Source organism: Bufo bufo, chromosome 3 (assembly GCF_905171765.1).
Source record: "Bufo bufo chromosome 3, aBufBuf1.1, whole genome shotgun sequence".
NCBI lineage: Eukaryota > Metazoa > Chordata > Amphibia > Anura > Bufonidae > Bufo > Bufo bufo.
Window position 1 is genome coordinate 601894856 of NC_053391.1, and position 16382 is coordinate 601911237.

The following is a 16382-nucleotide window of genomic DNA, read 5'->3' on the forward strand; positions in this document are numbered from 1 at the left end:
ACAAGATTTTTTTTTAGTAGACAGGGTCAGCGGGAGGAGAGCAGCGCTGCCTGGCCCTGTCAATCAAGAGAAGGGCGTGAAAAGAGGTGGGCAAACGGAGCCTCTAGGAGCAAGTGCAACACCCCCCCCCCCCTCCCCTGCACCTAGAGGCTAATTAGCATATTATAAAAGTTAGTTTTTCTCAATAAAGGCTTTAGGCAGTGAGATTGCACTAATATAGTTATGTTGAGCTGACATTAGCACATCGCTACTGTCAGCCAGCTTAATACCCATTTTTCAGGTGACAGAAACCTTTAACAATGGAGGCATCTGTACGGCACACCAGGGGCGTCGCTGGGCGGTGCTCAAACCACATAAGCCGCCTCCTGGTGCTCCAATGTCTCTTCTGCATAAAAAAATAAAAGCGTATGTTTTTCCAAAAGGCCTGCACCTACAAAAAAGAAAAAAGGCAAGTATCATTTTACTCAGCTGGATCAACCCTACTAGGCTTTATACCTGGTTTAATAGGGTGGATCCTGGTGACAGAGCCTCTTTAAAGGGCATGTCCTGCTTTCTTACATTTCACCTCCAGCTGGCTGTACCTGTAGAAAAGCACACCTATCTGGTCCACCTCCCTTCAGGTCCTCGTCCATCAGCTTCTAGATGGACATGGTCACGTGTGCCACTGCAGCCAACCACAGGCCCAAGGAGGTATGTCACTGCTGGGTCACATGTGTCAGCTGAAGCCAGTCATTGGCTGCAGCAGCAGCACACGTGACCACGTCCATTAGGAAGCTGACGGACAAGGACCCGAGGACCAGTGAATGGAGGTGGAGATTATGGGGAGGTTCTTCTACAGGTACAGCCGGCTGGGGGTGATATGTTATATAACACCGGCTCTCCACATCATAAGTTCACAGCGCAGGGCACAAAGGGGTTAAAAGAGGGTGCCAGCATTGAGGGAAGAGATAGTTGCATAAGGACAAACTTCAACCCCTCAACATTTTCAAGAGCTCCGTTTGCTGTCAGTGAATGAGAGCCTTCCTGGCAGGACATCTCCCCCCGGTCGGATAGCATAGCAGGTAAGAATGAGGGCGCCTCCTACTCACCATGTACACCACATTAAGCGCACACAGCGCGTTCTTGGAGCAGGTGAAGCCGCCGCACACCATCCTCCTGCTCACACCGGGGGCCAAGCCAATAACGGGGATGTCTCTTTAAGAGGGAAGCCTCTTCTCTTTTCCTCAGTCTCTGCACCGCTAGCCAGTGACGTCAGGGCCCGCCCACAGGTGAGTCAGTGCCGGGCGCTGATTGGCCACACGTCAGGCAGCCCTCCCATTACACAGCCTACTCTAGTTCCAGGAGGGTTACGTGCCGCCGGCGCACGGGTGACGTCACCGGAAGTCAGCCATGTTACTACCCCTGCCACTCCCTTCTGTAGTGGCTAAATCCCATGCGCCATAAGGACGACGCGAGGTCACGTGGCTTTAGAAGCCTCGGTCCCAACTTCAATCCCCCGTTTCTCTGAAGGACTGAGGAGGAGGGCTTAATAATGACGTCATAGTCCCCATCTAATGCTTGTTGCTTAAAGGGGTATTCCAGTTGTTACAAGTTACCCCCTGTCTGCAGGATAGGGGATAACTCAGATCGGTGGGGGTCCTACCGCTGGGACCCCCACCGATCACGAGCACTGGGGCTCTGTACCCCTGAAAGGTGCACGTCGCTCCATTAATTTCTATGGGAGTTTCGGAGATAGGGGAGTGATGTACTCGGCTATCTCATATAGTTATCCCCTATCCACAGACTTTTACCTACCGGCATACCCTTTTAAGGGTCCATTCACATGTCCGTATGAATGGGTCCGGATCTGTTCTTCAATTTAGCGGAACCAAACGGATCCGTCCTGGCACACAATGTAAGTCAATGGGGACGGATCCGTTTTCTCTGGGACAATAGAAAACAGATCCGTCCCCATTGACTTTCAATGGAGTTCATGACGGATCCGTCTTGGCAATGTTACAGATAATACAAACGGATCCGTTCATGACGGATGCCTGCGGTTGTATTATTGTAATGACGGATCCGCACAAAACACGAGTGTGAAAGTAGCCTAAGGCCTCTTTCACACGACCGTATGGCTTTTTCAGTGTTTTGTGGTCCATTTTTCACAGATCCGTTCCGTTTTTTGTTTCCGTTCCGTTTTTCCGTAAGGCATATACAGTATACAGTAATTACATGAAAAAAATTGGGCTGGGCATAACATTTTCAATAGATGGTTCCGCAAAAACGGAACGGATATGGAACACATACGGATGCATTTCCGTATGTGTTCAGTTTTTGTTGCAGACCCATTGACTTGAATGGAGCCACGGAACGTGATTTGCGGGCAATAATAGGACATGTTCTATCAACGGAACGGAAACGGAATGCATACACAGTACATTCCTTTTTTTTTGCGGAACCATTGAAATGAATGGTTCCGTATACAGAACGCAAAAAACAGCCCGTAAACGTAAAATAAAGACGGTCGTGTGAAAGAGGCCTTAGTCATATTTCTGGCTCAGACTTTTCCCTGCTCACGCCAGGTCTAATAGAGTGGGCATGGTGTGTTTTAGGCTTAGAAGGTGGTCTGAATGTGAGCCAGATAGGAAGCTGGCTGACATTTACACTGGCGCTGGATGCGCAGAAGTTCTGGAGAGGCCGGCACCTGCCCAGGTTACTGCCGAGGCCATTGACTGTCAACGGCAGTGACGTGCATGTAGATGGCACGTCACACTTCTGGTCCAGTGGGGACCAAAAGCAGTATAGGTCCTGGAGGCGGATTGCTGTAAGGGTCTGGCGACACGGTCAGGTTTCCTGATGCAGTTTTGGAAGCCAAAATCAGGAGCGGATCATAAAAGAAAAGCAATTGTAAAGGACAGATATCACTTCTATTTTTTTTATATTTGTTCCTGGCTTTGACTTCTAAAACTGCCTGCAGAAACCTGACCGTGTAGCTGGACCCCATCAGGTGAGTCTGTGGCTTTGTTTTACTCTTACACCACACCAGGCCCATCCCGATCTCGGGGAACACCATGAACTTTCATTGCCTTTTACTTAGTATGCTTTGTTGCCGACATTTGAACAGTTTTCTAGGAAGACTTCAGACTTTGAAAGGGCCTGATTTTAAGGGTGTGGTTTATCATTAGGCAGGGGTTGTTATAATGTACATTTCTTTATCCAGATATTCAGTTTATACTATCCTAACTGAAAATGTTTGCCATTAAAGGGATTTTCCAAGACTTTTATACTGATGACCTATCCTCTAGATAGGTCATCAGTATCTGATTGGTGCGGGTCTGACACCGGGGACTCCGACGATCAGCCGGTTGAGAAGGAAGAAGCATTGCGTCCATCTCGTAGCTTAACCCCTTAAGGACTTAGCCCTATTTCACCTTAAAGGGCTTCTGTCACCCCACTAAACAATTTTTTTTTTTTGTGTACTTATAATCCCTATCCTGCGATATATCTATACATTATGTTATTAATAATTTTCTTTCAGTAGATATGTCAAAAAACGTACTTTTATAATATGCTAATTACCTGTCTACCAGCAAGTAGGGCGTCTACTTGCTGGTAGCAGCCGCAAAAAACCGCCCCCTCCTCCTGTTGATTGACAGGGCCAGCTGCAATCTCCTCCTCCGACTGGCCCTGTCAGCATTTCAAAAATCGCGCACCTGTGTTGATTTGGCGCAGGTGCTCTGAGATAAGGCGGCTCGCCTCCTCAGCACTCCCTCAGTGCGCCTGCGCCGATGACGTCTTCTCTTTCGGTGACGTCATCGGCGCAGGCGCACTGAGGGAGTGCTGAGGAGCCGAGCCTCCTTATCTCAGAGCGTATGCGCCGAATCAACACAGGCGTGCGATTTTTGAATTGCTGACAGGGCCAGTCGGAGGAGGAGATCGCGGCTGGCCCTGTCAATCAACAGGAGGAGCCCTACTTGCTGGTAGACAGGTAATTAGCATATTATAAAAGTACGTTTTTTGACATATCTACTGAACGAAAATGATTAATAACATAATGTATAGATATATCGCAGGATAGGGATTATAAGTACACAAAAAAAAAAAAAAAAGAGTTTAGTGGGGTGACAGAAGCCCTTTAATCACTTAAGGACCACAGGTTTATACCCCCCTAAAGACCAGGCCCTTTTTTACAAATCGGCACTACACTACTTTCACCGTTTATTGCTCGGTCATGCAACTTACCACCCAAATGAATTTTACCTCCTTTTCTTCTCACTAATAGAGCTTTCATTTGGTGGTATTTCATTGCTGCTGCCATTTTTACTTTTTTTGTTATTAATCGAAATTTAACGATTTTTTTGCAAAAAAATGACATTTTTCACTTTCAGTTGTAAAATTTTGCAAAAAAAACGAGATCCATATATAAATTTTGCTCTAAATTTATTGTTCTACATGTCTTTGATAAAAAAAAAATGTTTGGGTAAAAAAAAAATGGTTTGGGTAAAAGTTATAGCGTTTACAAACTATGGTACAAAAATTTGAATTTCCGCTTTTTGAAGCAGCTCTGACTTTCTGAGCACCTGTCATGTTTCCTGAGGTCCTACAATGCCCAGACAGTACAAACACCCCACAAATGACCCCATTTCGGAAAGTAGACACCCTAAGGTATTCGCTGATGGGCATAGTGAGTTCATAGAACTTTTTATTTTTTGTCACAAGTTAGCGGAAAATGATGATTTATTTATTTATTTTATTTTTCTTACAAAGTCTCATATTCCACTAACTTCTGACAAAAAATAAAAGCTTCCATGAACTCACTATGCCCATCAGCGAATACCTTGGGATGTCTTCTTTCCAAAATGGGGTCACTTGTGGGGTAGTTATACTGCCCTGGCATTCTAGGGGCCCAAATGTGTGGTAAGGAGTTTGAAATCAAATTCTGTAAAAAATGGCTGGTGAAATCCAAAAGGTGCTCTTTGGAATGTGGGCCCCTTTGCCCACCTAGGCTGCAAAAAAGTGTCACACATGTGGTATCTCCGTATTCAGGAGAAGTTGGGGAATGTGTTTTGGGGTGTCATTTTACATATACCCATGCTGGGTGAGAGAAATATCTTGGCAAAAGACAACTTTGTATAAAAAAATGGTAAAAGTTGTTTTTTGCCAAGATATTTCTCTCACCCAGCATGGGTATATGTAAAATGACACCCCAAAACACATTCCCCAACTTCTCCTGAATACGGAGATACCACATGTGTGACACTTTTTTGCAGCCTAGGTGGGCAAAGGGGCCCATATTCCAAAGAGCACCTTTCGGATTTCACTGGTCATTTTTTACAGAATTTGATTTCAAACTCCTTACCACACATTTGGGCCCCTAGAATGCCAGGGCAGTATAACTACCCCACAAGTGACCCCATTTTGGAAAGAAGACACCCCAAGGTATTCGCTGATGGGCATAGTGAGTTCATGGAAGTTTTTATTTTTTGTCACAAGTTAGTGGAATATGAGACTTTGTAAGAAAAAAAAAAAAAAAATCATCATTTTCCACTAACTTGTGACAAAAAATAAAAACTTCCATGAACTCACTATGCCCATCAGCGAATACGTTGGGATGTCTTCTTTCCAAAATGGGGTCACTTGTGGGATAGTTATACTGCCCTGGCATTCTAGGGGCCCAAATGTGTGGTAAGGAGTTTGAAATCAAATTCTGTAAAAAATGGCCAGTGAAATCCGAAAGGTGCTCTTTGGAATATGGGCCTTTTTGCCCACCTAGGCTGCAAAAAAGTGTCACACATCTGGTATCTCCGTATTCAGGAGAAGTTGGGGAATGTGTTTTGGGGTGTCATTTTACATATACCCATGCTGGGTGAGAGAAATATCTTGGCAAAAGACAACTTTGTATAAAAAAAATTGTAAAAGTTGTCTTTTGCCAAGATATTTCTCTCACCCAGCATGGGTATATGTAAAATGACACCCCAAAACACATTCCCCAACTTCTCCTGAATACGGAGATACCAGATGTGTGACAATTTTTTGCAGCCTAGGTGGGCAAAGGGGCCCATATTCCAAAGAGCACCTTTCGGATTTCACTGGTCATTTTTTACAGAATTTGATTTCAAACTCCTTACCACACATTTGGGCCCCTAGAATGCCAGGGCAGTATAACTACCCCACAAGTGACCCCATTTTGGAAAGAAGACACCCCAAGGTATTCGCTGATGGGCATAGTGAGTTCATGGAAGTTTTTATTTTTTGTCACAAGTTAGTGGAATATGAGACTTTGTAAGAAAAAAAAAAATTTCCACTAACTTGTGACAAAAAATAAAAAATTCTAGGAACTCGCCATGCCCCTCACGGAATACCTTGGGGTGTCTTCTTTCCAAAATGGGGTCACTTGTGGGGTAGTTATACTGCCCTGGCATTTTCCAGGGGCCCTAATGTGTGGTAAGTAGGTAAATGACCTGTGAAATCCTAAAGGTGCTCTTTGGAATATGGGCCCCTTTGCCCACCTAGGCTGCAAAAAAGTGTCACACATCTGGTATCGCCGTATTCAGGAGAAGTTGGGGAATGTGTTTTGGGGGGTCATTTTACATATACCCATGCTGGGTGAGAGAAATATCTTGGCAAAAGACAACTTTTCCCATTTTTTTATACAAAGTTGGCATTTGACCAAGATATTTCTCTCACCCAGCATGGGTATATGTAAAATGACACCCCAAAACACATTCCCCAACTTCTCCTGAGTACGGCGATACCAGATGTGTGACACTTTTTTTGCAGCCTAGATGCGCAAAGGTGCCCAAATTCCTTTTAGGAGGGCATTTTTAGACATTTGGATACCAGACTTCTTCTCACGCTTTGGGGCCCCTAGAATGCCAGGGCAGTATAAATACCCCACATGTGACCCCATTTTGGAAAGAAGACACCCCAAGGTATTCAATGAGGGGCATGGCGAGTTCATAGAATTTTTTTTTTTTTGGCACAAGTTAGCGGAAATTGATATTTTTTATTTTTTTCTCACAAAGTCTCCCTTTCCGCTAACTTGGGACAGAAATTTCAATCTTTCATGGACTCAATATGCCCCTCACGGAATACCTGGGGGTGTCTTCTTTTCGAAATGGGGTCACATGTGGGGTATTTATACTGCCCTGGCATTCTAGGGGCCCTAAAGCGTGAGAAGAAGTCTGGAATATAAATGTCGAAAATTTTTTACGCATTTGGATTCCGTGAGCGGTATGGTGAGTTCATGTGAGATTTAATTTTTTGACACAAGTTAGTGGAATATGAGACTTTGTAAGAAAAAAAAAATAATTTCCGCTAACTTGGGCCAAAAAAATGTCTGAATGGAGCCTGACAGGGGGGTGATCAATGACAGGGGGGTGATCAATGACAGGGGGGTGATCAATGACAGGGGGGTGATCAATGACAGGGGGGGTGATCAATGACAGGGGGGGTGATCAGGGAGTCTATATGGGGTGATCACCCCCCTGTCATTGATCACCCCCCTATAAGGCTCCATTCAGATGTCCGTATGTGTTTTGCGGATCCGATCCATGTATCCGTGGATCCGTAAAAATCATACGGACATCTGAATGCAGCCTGACAGGGGGGGTGATCAATGACAGGGGGGTAATCAATGACAGGGGGGTGATCAGGGAGTCTATATGGGGTGATCACCACAGTCATTGATCATGCCCCTGTAAGGCTCCATTCAGACGTCCGTATGCGTTTTGCGGATCCGATCCATCTATCAGTGGATCCGTAAAAATCATGCGGACGTCTGAATGGAGCTTTACAGGGGGTTATCAATGACAGGGGGGTAATCAATGACAGGGGGGTGATGAGGGAGTCTATATGGGGTGATCACCACAGTCATTGATCACGCCCCTGTAAGGCTCCATTCAAACGTCCGTATGATTTTTACGGATCCGATCAGTCTATCAGTGGATCTGTAAAAATCATGCGGATATCTGAATGGAGCTTTACAGGGGGGTGATCAATGACAGGGGGGTGATCAATGACAGAGGGGTAATCAATGACAGGGGGGTGATCAGGGAGTCTATATGGGGTGATCACCACAGTCATTGATCACTCCCCTGTAAGGCTCCATTCAGACGTCCGTATGATTTCTACGGATCCGATCAGTCTATCAGTGGATCCGTAAAAATCATGCGGACATCTGAATGGAGCTTTACAGGGGGGTGATCAATGACAGGGGGGTAATCAATGACAGGGGGGTGATCAGGGAGTCTATATGGGGTGATCACCACAGTCATTGATCACTCCCCTGTAAGGCTCCATTCAGACGTCCGTATGATTTTTACGGATCCGATCAGTCTATCAGTGGATCCGTAAAAATCATGCGGACATCTGAATGAAGCTTTACAGGGGGGTGATCAATGACAGGGGGGTGATCAGGGAGTCTATATGGGGTAATCACCACAGTCATTGATCATTCCCCTGTAAGGCTCCATTCAGACGTCCGTATGATTTTTACGGATCCGATCAGTCTATCAGTGCATCCGTAAAAATCATGCGGACATCTGAATGGAGCTTTACAGGGGTGTGATCAATGACAGGGGGGTAATCAATGACAGGGGGGTGATCAGGGACTCTATATGGGGTGATCAGGGGCTAATAAGGGGTTAATAAGTGACGGGGGGGGGGGGGGTGTAGTGTAGTGTAGTGGTGCTTGGTGCTACTTTACTGAGCTACCTGTGTCCTCTGGTGGTTGATCCAAACAAAGGGGACCACCAGAGGACCAGGTAGCAGGTATATTAGACGCTGTTATCAAAACAGCGTCTAATATACCTGTTAGGGGTTAAAAAAAACACATCTCCAGCCTGCCAGCGAACGATCGCCGCTGGCAGGCTGGAGATCAACTCTCTTACCTTCCGTTCCTGTGAGCGCGCACGCCTGTGTGCGCGCGTTCACAGGAAATCTCGGCTCACGCGAGATGACGCCTATTGGCGTTAGCGTAGCCTGGGGGAGCCGCCGCAATGACGCCTTTCGGCGTTAGCGTGGCGGCAAGCGGTTAAGGACCAGGCCATTTTTTGCAAATCTGACCAGTGTCACTTTAAGTTGTGATAACTTTAAAACGCTTTGACTTATCCAGGCCATTCTGAGATTGTTTTCTCGTCACATATTGTACTTCATGACACTGGTAAAATGGAGTAAAAAAAATTCATTTTTATTTATAAAAAAATACCAAATTTGGAAAAATTTGCAAATTTCCAAGTTTAAAATTTCTCTACTTCTATAATATATATTAATACCTGCAAAAATAGTTATTACTTTACATTTCCCATATGTCTACTTCATGTTAGGATCATTTTGGGAATGACATTTTATTTTTGGGGGACGTTACAGGGCTTAGAAGTTTAGAAGTAAATCTTGAAATTTCTCAGAAATTTTCAAAAACCAACTTTTTAAGGACCAGTTCAGGTCTGAAGTCACTTTGTGAGGCTTACATAATAGAAACCACCCAAAAATGACCCCATCTAAGAAACTACTGTACGGGCACATGGCAGGGCGCAGAAGGAAAGGAATGCCATACGCTTTTTGGAAGGCAGATTTTGCTGGACTGTTTTTTTTGACACACTGTCCCATTTGAAGCCCCCCTGATGCACCCCTAGAGTAGAAACTCCATAAAAGTGACCCCATCTAAGAAACTACACCCCTCAACCTATTCAAAACTGATTTTACAAACGTCGTTAACCCTTTAGGTGTTCCACAAGAATTAATAGAAAATAGAGATACAATTTAAAAATTTCACTTTTTGGGCAGATTTTCCATTTTAATATTTTTTTTTCCAGTTACAAAGCAAGGGTTAACAGCCAAACAAAACTCAATATTTATGGCCCTGATTCTGTTGTTTACAGAAACACCCCATATATGGTCGTTAACTGCTCTAAGGGCACACGGCAGGGCACAGAAAGAAAGGAATGCCATACGGTTTTTGGAAGGCAGATTTTGCTGGACTGGTTTTTTGACACAATGTCCCATTTGAAGCCCCCCTGATGCACCCCTAGAGTAGAAGCTCCCAAAAAGTGACCCCATTTTAGAAACTACGGGATAGGGTGGAAGTTTTGTTGGTACTAGTTTAGGGTACATATGATTTTTGGTTGCTCTATATTACACTTTTTGTGAGGCAAGGTAACAAGAAATAGCTGTTTTGGCACCGTTTTTTATTTTTTTATTTACAACATTTTTCTGACAGGTTAGATCATGTGGTATTTTTATAGAGCAGGTTGTCACAAACGCGGCGATACCTATTATGTATGCTTTTTTTTTTATTTATGTAAGTTTTACACAATGATTTTATTTTTGAAACAAAAAAAATCATGTTTAAGGCTGGGTTCACACTTGAGCGTTTTACAGCGCGTTCAAACGCACTGTAAAACGCTCAACACATAAAAACCAATGCTTCCCTATGGCCCTGGTTCTCACTTGAGCGTTTTACAGCGCTGAAAAACGCGCTGTAAAACGCCCTACGCTCAAACAAGTACTTGAGCTTCTTTGGGGCGTTTTGACGCGCGTTTGTGGCCATAGGACATTGCAGTCAATCACACAAACGCGCGTTTACTATTGCAAAAAACGCTCGTCAAAAACGCGCGTCAAAAACGCGCGTTAAACGCGCATATCAAAGACGCTCAGGTCTGAACCCAGCCTTAGTGTCTCCATAGTCTGAGAGCCATAATTTTTTCAGTTTTTGGGCGATTATCTTAGGTAGGGTCTCATTTTTTGAGATGACGGTTTGATTGGCACTATTTTGGGGTGCATATGACTTTTTGATCGCTTGCTATTACACTTTTTGTGATGTAAGGTGACAAAAAATGGCTTTTTTTACACCATTTTTATTTTTATTTTTTTACGGTGTTCACCTGAGGGGTTAGGTCATGTGATATTTTTATAGAGCCGGTCGATACGGACGCGGCGATACCTAATATGTGTACTTTTTTTAATTTACTTAAGTTTTACACATTAACAGCTTTTTTAAAACAAAAGAAAAATATATTTTAGTGTCTCCATATTCTGAGCCACAGTTTTTTAATTTTTTGGGCGATTGTCATAGGTAGGGGCTCATTTTTTGCGGCATGAGGTGACTGTTAGATTGGTACTATTTTGGTGGGCATACGCGTTTTTGATCGCTTACTGTTGTACTTTTTGTGATGTAAGGTGACAAAGAAATTGTTTATTTAGCACAGTTTTTATTTTTTATTGTGTTCATCTGAGGGGTCAGGTCATGTGATATTTTTATAGAGCCGATCGATACGGACGCGGTGATACCTAATATGTCTACCTTATTTTTTTCCCTATTTTTTCCCTTTTTTTTTTTTACTTTATTTGGGGAAAATGAAGTTTTTGTTTATTTTTACTTGAAACTTTGAATTTTTTGGGGGGAAAACTTTCACTTTATTTTTTGTCCCACTTTGGGACTTCAACTTTTGGGGTCTAATCCTTTACAATGCATTCCAATACTTCTGTATTGGAATGCATTGGCTCTATGAGTAATACTGTGTGTATTACTCATACAGCTTCCTGCCTGTGAGATACAGGGGGCTGGATCTCACAGGCACGTCAGAGGAAGGCAGCGGCGATGCCTCAGGAAGGCATCGCGCTGCCTTCCATGCCATCGGGTCCCCCCTACAGCATGGGGACCCGATGGCACCTGCGCCCGCCGCACCATTGAAAAGCCACAAACCGCAGGTCTGAATTGACCTGCGGTTTGCGGCTATCGCCGACACGGGGGGGTCACGGGACCCTCCTCGCATTTAGCCAAGGTGCCTGCTCAATGATTTGTGTTCGTAGCAGGTTAACCTAGGCCATGTGAAGTCACGTTTATCAGTCACATGTTCTTGGCGCAGCTTAGCTCCATTGAAGCTGCGATACCAAGCACAGCCGCTGTACAATGTATGGTGCTGTGCTTGGTGAGCTGAGGGAAGGCCACAGTGCTACTGCCTTCTCGAACAGCTGATCGGCGAGGGTCCCTGGTGTCGGATCCAGAGGATAGGTCATCAGCATAAAAGTCTTGGGAAACCCCTGTAAAATTAAAATTTTTAGATAACCTAACTAACCCCTTCAATCCAGACCAGACCCCATGATTCAGATTCCATACCAGGCCCAAAATTCTGACTCTAGATCAAACTCCATAACTCCATAGCTTCTGTTACTCGCCTCTCCTCACTCCCAGCTTTCCATCAGCAGATGCTGGTGCTGGGACAAATATTTTCCAGAATTGTCCTTAGAAAATAAAGACAAACTAGGCAAATTTGGGACTATTGGAAACTATGGGCTTAATATTGTTATAACATACTGTACCAATTACAAGACAATGTGGTACAGAGAAATAAAATAGCTACATCAGGTAGCAGCCATGTCCTTGAGCTTATATTCTATAAGGAATAAGTACAAGAGGTCAATAAATGGAGTAAGCAGCTCTAGACATGTCAGGTAAACGTAGCGTTGTAATCCCGGTTGGGGTCTTTTTAGGTCACCGTTTGGAACCACAGACAGCAAACTCAAAAACTGCTACCAGCCTAACAGCTACTATCCCTGTGTTATGAGTCCTTGTGAGAAAAGTGCATTAGAAATGTTTGTCATGGTCATTAACCACTCCAATTGGTAGGAAGCTAAAGCTACCTCTAGGTTCCTCACCAGAGCCTGTTGGAAGGCTGGATGGACTTGGTTGCCAGAGACCCAGGTTATGTCAGTGGAGTAAGGTAGGCGAAAACTGGTGCAAGCTGACTAGAAGTAGACCTACCAGAATGACCAGGGTGCAAAACATAGCAGACAAGCAGGGTCAGAACCAGGAGAGGGAAATAGAGTCCAAACAGCAGATGAGTGGTTAGTCTGGAAACTAGCCATGGTTAGAATACCAGGAGAATCAATAGAAGCCAATACAGCAGAATAAAGGTTAATTCAGAAACTAAGCTGTGGTTGGTATACAGAGCCAAAAAAAAACAAGTCTTGCATTCAGGTAAAAAACACATAGGTACAAACTAAACCTGGACACAGTCATTAGCAGCTGGCAATGACTGAGTAGTAGGATTAAATTCCACGCCTAGCTCTAGGATTGGGTGCTGAGCCAGGAGTTGATTAGCCTGACTTCCATCTTCAATGATAGGTCAACCAACCATGCACATAATTTTTGCTGGGGAAACTCCTGACAGCCAGGTTATAGACTTGTTGAAGGAGGTAGGTCTTCAGTGAGCATTTAAAAGTTTTTAATGGTTGGAGAATTTCAGTTGAAATGAGGGAGGAAATTCCAAAGGTGAGGGGAAGCATGAGAGAAGTCTTGAATTCAAGTGTGTGTAGAGTGGAGGTTGTGATTGGAGATGTGTTTGTTTATTGGCAAGCGGCAAACGTTGGTGTTGTGGTCGTGTAATCATGATCTTATTCATGTGTGTACTAGCATATTAGTATTCTCTTGTGTACGGTAGGGGGAGATATGGAAGATGTTTTCTTGGAAAGGAGCGGAAATGTTGAGAGTGTGAATGCGAGGTTTAAAGACTATGTACACATTTGGGGGCATTTTTAATGACTGCCTTCTAATTATCTTGGGCTAAAATAATTTTTTTCCAATTGGTCTTTATTTAAAAATTTTGACCAGTTTTTCTCTGACTCCGCAGACTGTCACTTAATCAGTCCTGAAGCTGATTAGACGGTTCAATCTGTATCCCTTATCTGTATTTTTTTTAAAAGCTCATAAACACTCATTTACGTTAAGTTCGTATAGGTTTAATCATAATTAAGACTAGGGATGAGCGAACCCGAACATTTTAGTAAAAGTCTGGGTTCGGGTTCGGTGTTCGTCGTTTTCTTGGCGCTTTTTGAAAGGCTGCAAAGCAGCCAATCAACAAGCGTCATACTACTTGCCCCACGAGGCCATCACAGCCATGCCTACTATTGGCATGGCTGTGATTGGCCAGTGCAGCATGTGACCCAGCCTCTATTTAAGCTGGAGTCACGTAGCGCCGCACGTCACTCTGCTGTGCTTAGTGTAGGGAGAGGTTGCAGCTGCGACGTTAGGGCGAGATTAGGCAGTGATTAACTCCTCCAAAACACTTAAGTCAGTGATCGATCTACAGCTGTGGATCATTGAACTGCTGCTATTCAATTGCTCACTGTTTTTAGGCTGCCCAGAGCGTTTTTCAGTCACTTTTTTCTGGGGTGATCGGCGGCCATTTTGCGGCTTGTGGTGCGCCAGCACAAGCTGCCACCAAGTCCATTTAACCATCAATAGTGTGGTTATTTTTTTTGCTATATCCTACATCAGGGGCAAGCTGTCACCAAGTCCATTTAACCATCAATAGTGTGGTTATTTTTTTGCTATATCCTACATCAGGGGCAAGCTGTCACAAAGTCCATTTAACCATCAATAGTGTGGTTATTTTTTGGCTATATCCTACATCAGGGGCAAGCTGCCACCAAGTCCATTTAACCATCAATAGTGTGGTTATTTTTTGGCTATATCCTACATCAGGGGCAAGCTGCTACCAAGTCCATTTAACCATCAATAGTGTGGTTATTTTTTGGCTATATCCTACATCAGGGGCAAACTGCCACCAAGTCCATTTAACCATCAATAGTGTGGTTATTTTTTTGCTATATCCTACATCAGGGGCAAGCTGTCACCAAGTCCATTTAACCATCAATAGTGTGGTTATTTTTTGGCTATATCCTACATCAGGGGCAAGCTGCCACAAAGTCCATTTAACCATCAATAGTGTGGTTATTTTTTTTGCTATATCCTACATCAGGGGAAAGCTGTCACCAAGTCCATTTAACCATCAATAGTGTGGTTATTTTTTGGCTATATCCTACATCAGGGGCAAGCTGCCACCAAGTCCATTTAACCATCAATAGTGTGGTTATTTTTTTGCTATATCCTACATCAGGGGCAAGCTGTCACCAAGTCCATTTAACCATCAATAGTGTGGTTATTTTTTGGCTATATCCTACATCAGGGGCAAGCTGCCACCAAGTCCATTTAACCATCAATAGTGTGGTTATTTTTTGGCTATATCCTACATCAGGGGCAAGCTGCCACCAAGTCCATTTAACCATCAATAGTGTGGTTATTTTTTTGCTATATCCTACATCAGGGGCTTGGCTGTGCTTGCTATTTTATTGAGGGGTGAAATACAATTGCCAAAATAGCAGTACCCTAAATCTGGTGTTTCAGCTGTTGCCAGCCAATTGTAATACTGTCTGCTGTCTGGCAAAGGATATATTTTTGTTCTGGGTTGAAATACAATTCCCAACTTAGCAATTTCCTAAATTAGTGGTTTCTGCTGTATCAGGGCTACTTTAAATCTATTCATTAAAAGGGTATATTAGATTCAAGGTGCTGATAGGGTCATTCTCAATAACTTCACACACACGCTACTGTGCATATCCAAGTCTAATTCTGTCCGTAAACGTATACCTGTCACCCAGCGCCTAAATAATAGGCCTCAAATTTATATTCAGCTAAATCTGTGGTTATTGCTGTAGCTGGTCAAGTTATTTTGTGTCCGTCAAAGCACAGTTTTTGTTCTGGGTTGAAATACAATTCCCAACCTAGCAATTTCCTAAATTAGTGGTTTCTGCTGTATCAGGCCTACTTTAAATCTATCCCTAAAAGGGTATATTAGATTCAAGGTGCTGATAGGGTCATTCTCAATAACTTCACACACACGCTACTGTGCATATCCAAGTCTAATTCTGTCCGTAAACGTATACCTGTCACCCAGCGCCTAAATAATAGGCCTCAAATTTATATTCAGCTAAATCTGTTGTTATTGCTGTAGCTGGTCAAGTTATTTTGTGTCCGTCAAAGCACAGTTTTTGTTCTGGGTTGAAATACAATTCCCAACCTAGCAATTTCCTAAATTAGTGGTTTCTGCTGTATCAGGCCTACTTTAAATCTATCCCTAAAAGGGTATATTAGATTCAAGCTGCTGATAGGGTCATTCTCAATAACTTCACACACACGCTACTGTATATCCAAGTCTAATTCTGTCCGTAAACGTATACCTGTCACCCAGCGCCTAAATAATAGGCCTCAAATTTATATTCAGCTAAATCTGTGGTTATTGCTGTAGCTGGTCAAGTTATTTTGTGTCCGTCAAAGCACAGTCTTTGTTCTGGGTTGAAATACAATTCCCAACCTAGCAATTTCCTAAATTAGTGGTTTCTGCTGTATCAGGCCTACTTTAAATCTATCCCTAAAAGGGTCTATTAGATTCAAGGTGCTGATAGGGTCATTCTCAATAACTTCACACACACGCTACTGTGCATATCCAAGTCTAATTCTGTCCGTAAACGTATACCTGTCACCCAGCGCCTAAATAATAGGCCTCAAATTTATATTTAGCTAAATCTGTCATTACTGCTGTGCCTGTATTAGTGTAATA

At 43.5% G+C, this 16382-nt stretch overlaps 1 protein-coding gene across 1 annotated transcript in view; it reads right to left on the reverse strand.

The window, feature by feature from the left end:
- The window catches only part of TSPAN31 (tetraspanin 31), a 35271-nt gene extending 34012 nt beyond the window's left edge, over positions 1-1259 (reverse strand). Inside the window, exon 1 of the mRNA XM_040425943.1 lies at positions 1089-1259. Coding sequence (XP_040281877.1) covers positions 1089-1151 — 63 coding nt within the window. The 5' untranslated portion in view covers positions 1152-1259. The remainder of the gene's footprint in view (positions 1-1088) is intronic.
- Positions 1260-16382: the final 15123 nt, after the last annotated feature.